This window comes from Protopterus annectens, chromosome 5.part0 (genome assembly GCF_019279795.1).
Source record: "Protopterus annectens isolate FY-2018-M chromosome 5.part0, PAN1.0, whole genome shotgun sequence".
NCBI classification, from domain to species: Eukaryota; Metazoa; Chordata; order Ceratodontiformes; family Protopteridae; genus Protopterus; species Protopterus annectens.
Genome location: NC_056735.1, coordinates 683,506,477 through 683,515,250, shown reverse-complemented (window position 1 = coordinate 683,515,250; position 8,774 = coordinate 683,506,477). Strand labels below are relative to the sequence as shown.

Below are 8,774 nucleotides of genomic sequence, written 5' to 3'. Positions count from 1 at the left end.
AGGACTCAAATTCCTGTACTTTCCCCCATTTCTTTGTAATAAACTTTGAGAATCTTCCCATGGTTAGTAAGTACTGCAGCAGTGATCAGTGATGGACACAGTATAATTGTGTAAGAACTTACTATAACAGTTAATGTCTGACTGGAACATTGTTGCAGTATGAACCCCCCTTACCCTTTTTATATTTGTTTTCTTTATTTTTGTAGGGATGAGCTGTGTCCCTGTATTAGTTATCAGTTTATTATCAGTCTTTTGCCTGTTCCTCTTTAGTCTGGGTGAAGAATGTCCTGAGGATTTTCACGTTGGCTGCTCTTACTTTATCCTTTTCAGGATTATTCCCGTAGGTAATGAATACAGCAACAGTGATCCAATCAAATATCCACTGTTATGGAAAGTTCTTGCACACTTGTACTTTATCTTTAGATAATTTTATTTATTTAATGAATGTATTAAGCGTGGAAAATCACCAGGTTAAGGACAGCAAAATTCCCCCAATTGTGTAACCCTGGACGTAATTAAGTAACTGCTTATTAGCGTTTCTATAATGAGACAGGAATTGCTATGATGGGGCTTTTGCCCATTAATATGGAGAAAGAAATAAATAGAATTGTAGGGAAATTAAGACTCTATGACCCATTAAAAGCTTTGACTGTTTTAATATTTTCGTTTTCATACAACACAAGGAGGCCAAAGGAAAGCGCATCGGCAGCTAAATGCAATTTCAAGAAAACAGTATCAGCTTTAAGAGGGACACAGGGCATACAAACTGAATCAAGCCTACATCAGTAATGTTGAAAATGTGCTGAAATTGAGACAACTATCAACCAGATGAGATCTGAACCCAGTACATCAGTACAGTGATGACAAGAATACGAATGGCCCAAACAAATAAATCACTTAATAAAGGAAGTTCCAGATATTAATATTGTGAATGAAGTTTTGACTGGGCCTAACAAAATCATTTCTTCTAGAAGTTCATAAACACTTTTAGCAGAAGTAGTCAGTCAAAACAATAATAAATTAAAAGCCCTTTCGAAAGGTTAACAACTTTAGGAGACCAAATTGGTACAATTACAACCCAACAGAACAACAAGAGAAAAGAGAAACACAGATAAAAAACATTGGATCAATTAACCAATGAACAATGTTTTCCATTAATGTTATAAATTTGTTGTCTGTATTTCCAACTGCAATTAGTGAAGTGTTGGAAAGATTTTACATTTAAGATTTTATATTTATTCGAAAGATAGATTACTATTGAACTTTATTAGATATTTGAGAAAATTAAATCTAAAGTATATTATTAATGATGTTGGAAACATTGATGATAATAGACATGATTCAAGGCCAAGTAGACCAAGTGGTCCAACTGCCTTTTGCTGAACACACTACAGGTGTTAGTAGATTAACATCTATTTATATGTATACATAAGTTTTATATTTAATTCATTTTTGATAATTTTATTTATTTATTTAATACTAGATAGTAATCTGTAGAGTTTGACAAACAAGTCAAGGTGGATTTCCTGTGATGGCTTAAATGCGTATCATTTGTAAGAACCTGTAGCGGTGGTACATATGCTGTACTTAATAGGAGGTTTTATTCTAACAGTAGAGTTTATTTTTTTTTTTGGCTGTTTGAACCTACAGTTAGAACTGGATTCACAAAAGACTCAGGTCAACTGGGCAGGGAGACAAATTGAACTTCTGACAGAGAAACTTCAAGACGTCTCAGACTACCCTCTTTTAAAGAAAGAAAAAGTGGAACTCCTGGCACAGACTGAACTACTCAAAAGGCAGTTGGAAGATACCCATACAAAGAATAAATATCTCAGAGAACGTAAGTATGAAACTAAATAAACTTAATGAATTCCTAAATTTGCACATTTTTATGAAAAAATAAGCATATCAGAGTGTGTTATTGTGAACATTAATAACTATAATTCTTATGACAATGCACATCCATGTATGGGAACATAGTATTAATATTCCCAAACTTGTATAATTCTTTAGACACATTATATGTTTCATGAAAATGTAGCCTCACAAGTAGTGTTTGTAGGTTCGTATTTGGAAGATTCCTGGACTTGTCTATTCCCAAAAGTCATGTGTATGCTTTTAATGAAAGTTATCATGTCACAAATCATTAATTTGAATATTATTCAACATTCATAATTTTTAAGGCAGAGACTTTTCTAACAAAACAGCATCTGAGAGAGAGAATGACTACTCTTAAACATCCCTGAGAATTTTATCATTATAAATGACTGTATAAGCACAAACAGCTGGACTTGTAGAGATGGTGTCTAAACTGCATGCCACACATTGTGGAGGATGTCTCAGCTAGAACACCAATAGACACAGAATTCAGAAACAGAAAAACAAGTCCAGTCCATCAGCTAGAGTTTATGCGGCACCACATTGAAATAAGCAGCAGCAGCACTGTGCACCATTCATATCACAAGTACACTCTGTACTACTCGGGGCACTGTGCTGCCAGTGGTTTGGGGGGTGTCGACACAGGGTGGATAGCACTGTGATGCTGTGCATCAAACATATTCATATATACAAGACTGTATTGTATTTTATTATAGTTACAGAGAACAGGCGCCATCAAAAATGTCTCTCTGAAGGGTATTAAACTGATTTGAAGGGGGCATGTTATTGCAGTTTTTTATGCTCTACATATTTATAGTGTATTTGTTACACAGGGTATGTTATATTGATGGTAAAAGCACGCAGCATAGCAAACAGTGTGCCTTACATGCTCACAGCTAATTTGGCACTCAGAGGATTTTCTGTTTTATTGTATATCCATACCACATGTAGTGCTCATGGAAGGGTTCCAGTTTACTGTAAGGGCTCAAAGTGTAGCAGGCTTGTTACTTCCATATAGAGACAACAGCTGTTGCTCAGGTGATGGAAGAAGAAAAAGTGTGTGTGTGTGTGTGTGTGTGTATGTAGAGACAACAGCTGTTGCTCAGGTGATGGAAGAAGAAAAAGTGTGTGTGTGTGTGTGTGTGTGTGTGTGTGTATGTATATATGTATATATATATATATATATATATATATATATATACACACACACACCCACCCACCCACTATATATATATATATATATATATATATATATATACACACACACACACACACACACACACACACACACACACACACACACACATTTTAATTCAGAAAATTAAAGCTGATTTAGGGGGTTTCTTAGATCTTTCATCCTTCTTTCTTCAAGTTTGTCAAGGGTTTTACAGCTACCTCTGCAACATTTTATAAAAAAAACAAAGTAAGCGGACTCAGCAAGCTGCTAGCAAATAGACTTAAAAACAATGGCAGCTGGGATTCAAAATGAAAGGAGAAATAGGACAGTCAAGCAAGTTGAATGACTATCTACAGATCACCCCCACACACACACACACACACACACACACACACACACACATACACCATCCTACCATTGCAAGCCTTTAATTCCCAAAGTCTAGCTCTCCGTTTCTCTCTCTGGGAACATAGTCTGAGATAAATTGATTCCGAGAGTGATTTGACAGGGATACAGAAGGCAGTGGGAATCTTTTCCTCCTTTCCAGGGGATTCTGCCTCATCCACTAGCTCAAACCTCCTTTTTCCCTCCTGTCATTCAGTATCTGTTAATTCAGGGGATGGTAGAAGCTGTCCTTCTTAGAATGGACATGTTTTTATTCAGTAATGTTTCTGGTACCAAAGGAAGTTTCATGGAGACCAGTTTTATACCTTTCTTTTGTAAACAATTTGTGAAAGTTCCAAAGTTCAGAATGTTATATCTTCACAACCCATTTCCTGTCATTCCTCCCGTTAAGTTTTATAGTGACCATAGATTTAAAGGATGCTTATCACATTCCTGTAACACCAGATTCAAATGTTCCTTAATGTTTTTTACCTGTGGATCATACTTTCAGTTCTCTGCATTACCCTTTGGGTTATCCACTGCTCTAAGGGTATTCACAAAGTGTCTAACTCCAGTGTTTGCCTACTGCAGACTGCATGGCATTCACATTTTTTTTTTTCTTATTTAGTTGACTTGCTTATCTTTCCAGAATCTTTTTCAAATTGTCAGGAATCCTTCACTTGGTTGAAAGATCTTCTCACTGTGGGGTTTCAAGAGAACATCCAAAAGTCTCGTTTAACTCCTTCCTACAAGATTGTTTTCCTGGGGTGTCTGCAAGAATCCTCAGGTCAGGAAAAATAGATCTCTATCTAGATCTATTCCTGAGTTTCTCCAGTCAGATCAAAGCCTCAGCAAAGGAATTTCTCAGGATGTTAGGTTTCATGGCATCCATGACTCTTCTAATTCCTTTAGCCAGTTTCAACATGAGAAAAATTCACTGGTACCTAAAATCAGTATAGCCCCAACATCAATGTCCTTTATCATTTCATATTTCTATTTTGGGATTTATAAAAAGGGACCTCCGTTGGAGGAAAGACCAGTTTTACCTCAGTCATGGTCTCCCATTTTCCCTTCCAGCACTAGTACAGTATTTAACTACAGACACCTCAGACTTAGCTAGGGGAGCAATGCCTATGGGGGTAAAAGTGCAGGGTCTTTGGAACAAAAATGACAGGTCAAAACACAGGAATGTAAAAGAGATGCTGGCAATAATAAATTCCCTCAACTCTTGTCCGTCATCTGTGGTGCACAGGAGCATTAGAGGTGGTTGCAGACAAAACCACACTAATGTGGTACATAAACACAGGGAACCAGGATCTTCCTTTCTGTGTTGATAAGCTATATCCCAGGCTACCATGGCTAATCAGCATGGTCTTATTTACAGGGATTTTACATCCCATCATAGCAACATTTTGTGGCAGACAAGCAGAGTATGACCAGTTCAAAACCTAACGAATTGAAACTGAATTAGGGAGTCTTCCAGAAATTGTTGCAACTGTGGAGAACACCTTAGTTAGAGCTGATGTTCTTCGTGTTTCACTGTTGCAGTCATCACATTTGGGTTATCCCTACCAGGGTAGCCCTCAGTCAGCCTAAATACCAGAGGCTTAGTATTTCTGCGTCGGTTGCTGTCGCTTCAGGACTGACGTCAGGTCATCAGTAGTATAAAGTAAGGCAGCCAACACCATTACATCAGTCTTTCTTGCTGAGGAGCCCGAAGCAGAAGCAGTTTGCACGAGTGCTTGTCGGTTTCGTTTTCCGAATTGAAGCTGAAGTCTTCTAAAGCTGAGTACCCCGTTGGAGATCCTTTTTTCTTGCTCTACCCGATGTCAGAAAAAGTTAACAATTGTCCCGCCTGTGAAAAGCAAATACCACACCGAGACTTTCATTCTTACTGCGTTACTTGCTTAGACCCAGACCACAGCGTCCCTTGCTGCCATTTTTGTGCCTTGTTCAATGCCAGAACTATACGTCATCGGGCCCTTATTGTAGCTAGATATTTTCGCTCTCAGTTCTCAAATTCCGATATGGATTCGGTAAGCCATCCGACAGCAGATCTTCCAAAAAAACGTAAGGACAAAGACAGACAGAGACAGACTACACAGGTCCAAACCTTCCAACGACGCTTCCGTTAAGCTAGTCCTCAGTTTTCCGGTCCTCAGTGAGGCACTTTCGCAGCCCCAATGCCTGCTTTTGTGGATTCACAGGCCGCTACTGAGACCCTTTCAGAGTCCGGTATGCCGCAAGATTCTTCAACGACTTAGGATCCTGCGGATGTCTGTACCTTGGATGGGTCTGGAGCCGCTGAGCAGGCACTGGCTTCTGAGGAAGTATTTCGCATTACCATTTCTCAACACAGACCGACGACTTCTATCGGGTCTACCATTCTTTTGAAAACTACCGAGTTTCTAAGGCCCAATCTCAGGCACCTGCTTCCTTGCCTCAGTCTCAAATGCTTAACATGCTAGAAGACCTTATAATGCTGATCAGGGGAAGCCAAGCTACCCCTTCCAAAAGAAAAAGAGATTTGTCCCCAGTAGTTTTATCTGAACAGGAGTCCAATGACTCTGATGCATCTAAATATGAAGACATGCAACCCCTCTCTACCTGAGGGTTCTGATGCAGAGGAATCCATTCATTCAGCCTCTCCACCCAAGGACTTTTCCTTTGGGGAAACCCTACATACTTTAAGGGAGCATTTTCAATGGGAATGTCAGGACTACCCTCAGTCTAAAAAGAGACTCAGGGAATTCTTAGATCTTCCATAGCACAGACCCTTGGCCATTCCTCCTGTACTGGATAATGTGGATGTTTTCATGGAATCCAGTTTGACTCCTGACACCCTCCCTCCTGCTCCCAGAAAACCTGACATGTATTATAGAGTCCCTGACTTGCACAAATTTTTTTTCAAAAATCCTGCTGCTGACCCTGAGGTCATTTCTCAAGGGCCTGAAGGAATTAAAGCAACTTCTGCTAAGAATCCCACCCCCACAGATAGGGATTCCCAAGCATTATACAGATGGGGTAAAAGAGTATACACCTCTGCTACTCTTGCTATTAGAGCCCTAAATTGTCAGTTCCATATGCTAAAATTTCAGCAACACACCATGGAACTCCTCAAAGAAAAAATACCATCTTTTCCTGTTTGTGCAGAAAATAGAGAGTTACAAGAGTTAATGCATCCTGCAAGTCAAGTAACTAAGCACACCTTACACTGTGGTTTTGATGCCCTAGAAGCATCTTGCAGGGCAGCAGTCACTGGTTCTGTCCTTGGAAGGCATGCTTGTCTTAAGGATCAGCCATTGCCAGGCCATGTCAGATCCAAATTATTGGATGCACCCTTGCACAAAGACAACTTATTTGGTACCAAGGCAGAGGAGGTCTTAAAAAAGATGGAAGAAAAAGCATAATCTATGCAGACAGTTAAAGATTTCCTGCAGGTTCAGCCACCCAGGTTCAGTAGGCATTGCCCCTCGAAGCACTGGTCCTTTCCTACCCCCTCCAGGTCACTTCAGCCCAGACCCCGGGGAGGCAGAAACCCCAGACAACAGCCACAGGGAATGCAGAGATCAAAGCAATAGAGTTCCTCCACTTCTAAACCAGGGAGTTCTAAGCCACCCCCTCATGGTAAGAACTCACAATGAGTCTCCACTTCCTCCCCCTCCCTCTGCCCACCTGCACTTGCCCCTAGGAGGAAAACTCTTCTTCCATGCAAGCACCTGGGTCACCATTACCAACGACTGCTGGGTCCTCAACATAGTGTCCCAGGGATACAAATTTTCTTTCCACACTCTACCAACCCCAAAAGGGTTCCCAGATCGTCCTCCAAACCTGTGGGCAGAGGCCAAAAATCAAGTCCTTTCCCTGCTCTCTATGAGGGCAATAGAGCACATTCCTGCAGAACAAATATGCTACGATTTCTACTCCAGGCTCTTCCTGGTACCCAGAAAAGAGGGCACCTGGCACCCCATCCTCGATCTATCCATTCTAAATGATACCAAAATTTAAAATGCTCATCCTCCAGCAACTACTACCTATGCTGTCCAAGAATGATTGGTTAGCTACCCTAGACCTAAAAGAGGCCTACCTTCACATCCCAATCAGGGAATTATGCAGGAAATATCTACGTTTCAGGGCAGGATCTCTGCACTTTCAATTCTCTGTGCTTCCCTTTGGCTTATCCACTGCTCCCAGAGTTTTCACAAGATGTCTGGCTTCCGCCATTGCTTTTTGCAGACAAAGAAATATTCAAATTTACTCATACTTAGACGACTGCCTAATTCAGGCAGAGTGTCAGGAAAAGCTGCTCAAGCACCTGGCTTTTGTAAAGGCTTACTGATTTCCCTAGGGTACGCTATCAATGAAAAGAAATCCAAACCAGTACCTACCCAAATGATTATATTCCTGGGAGCAAGCCTGGACACAGCATCCCAGATGGCATTCGGAAATGCAAACTTATCTGACAGCTTATTTCTCTCAACTAGCCACCAGATCCCAGTTATCCACAAGGAAAATCCTGCAAGCTTTGGGGTTCATGGCATATTGCATTCTACTCATTCCCTATGCCAGACTGCATATGAGGAAACTTCAGTGGTACCTAAAATGCCTTTGGTGTCAACACTGTCAAGACCTTGAAAGTCTTATACCTATGATACCTTGCATAAGGAAGGATTTTCTATGGTTGGTAGTAGCATGCAACCACAACAAGAGACTACCCTTCTCACCACCCCACACCACCCAAACCCTCACCACAGATGCATCAGACTATGCTTGGGGTGAACACCTAGATGGCAGATGCATACAGGGCCATTGGAGCCCACATCAAATACATCATCACATCAACAAAAAAGAGATGTTAGCTGTTCAGCATGCACTGACAGCTTTCAGGCCTCTTCTCTCCACAGGGGCTTTACTGATCAAAACAGACAACACCACTGTGATGTGGTATATCAACAAGCAGGAAGTGACTCACTCCTACCCTCTATGCAGACTCGCCATGACCCTTTGGCACACAGCCTCAGCCATGCAACTACACCTGTTAGCTCAGTTCCTGCCAGGCTGTCTAAACTCTCTGGCAGACAACTTAAGCAGAAACCTTCTGAACCCACACGAGTGGCAGCTAGACCAAAGAACCTTCACCCTAATAGCTCAAAAATGGGGCACCCCGAAGGTCGACCTATTTGCTTCCCACTCCAACCACCAGCTCATCAAGTTCTGCACCAGGGAGCCTCACTGCAGGGCCTGGAAAGTGGATGCCGTATCCTTCCAGTGGAGCAACCTCTCGGTTTATGCTTTTACCCCACTACCTCTCATTTCCAGGGTACTGCTCAAACTA

General features: G+C 41.1%; 1 protein-coding gene across 1 annotated transcript in view; it reads left to right on the top strand.

Moving 5' to 3' along the window:
* OFD1 (OFD1 centriole and centriolar satellite protein) overlaps nucleotides 1-8,774 on the top strand; it is a 1,865,993-nt gene that overhangs the window by 791,176 nt on the left and 1,066,043 nt on the right. Inside the window, exon 15 of the mRNA XM_044072530.1 lies at nucleotides 1,651-1,840. Within this exon, the coding sequence (XP_043928465.1) occupies nucleotides 1,651-1,840 (190 nt within the window). The remainder of the gene's footprint in view (nucleotides 1-1,650; nucleotides 1,841-8,774) is intronic.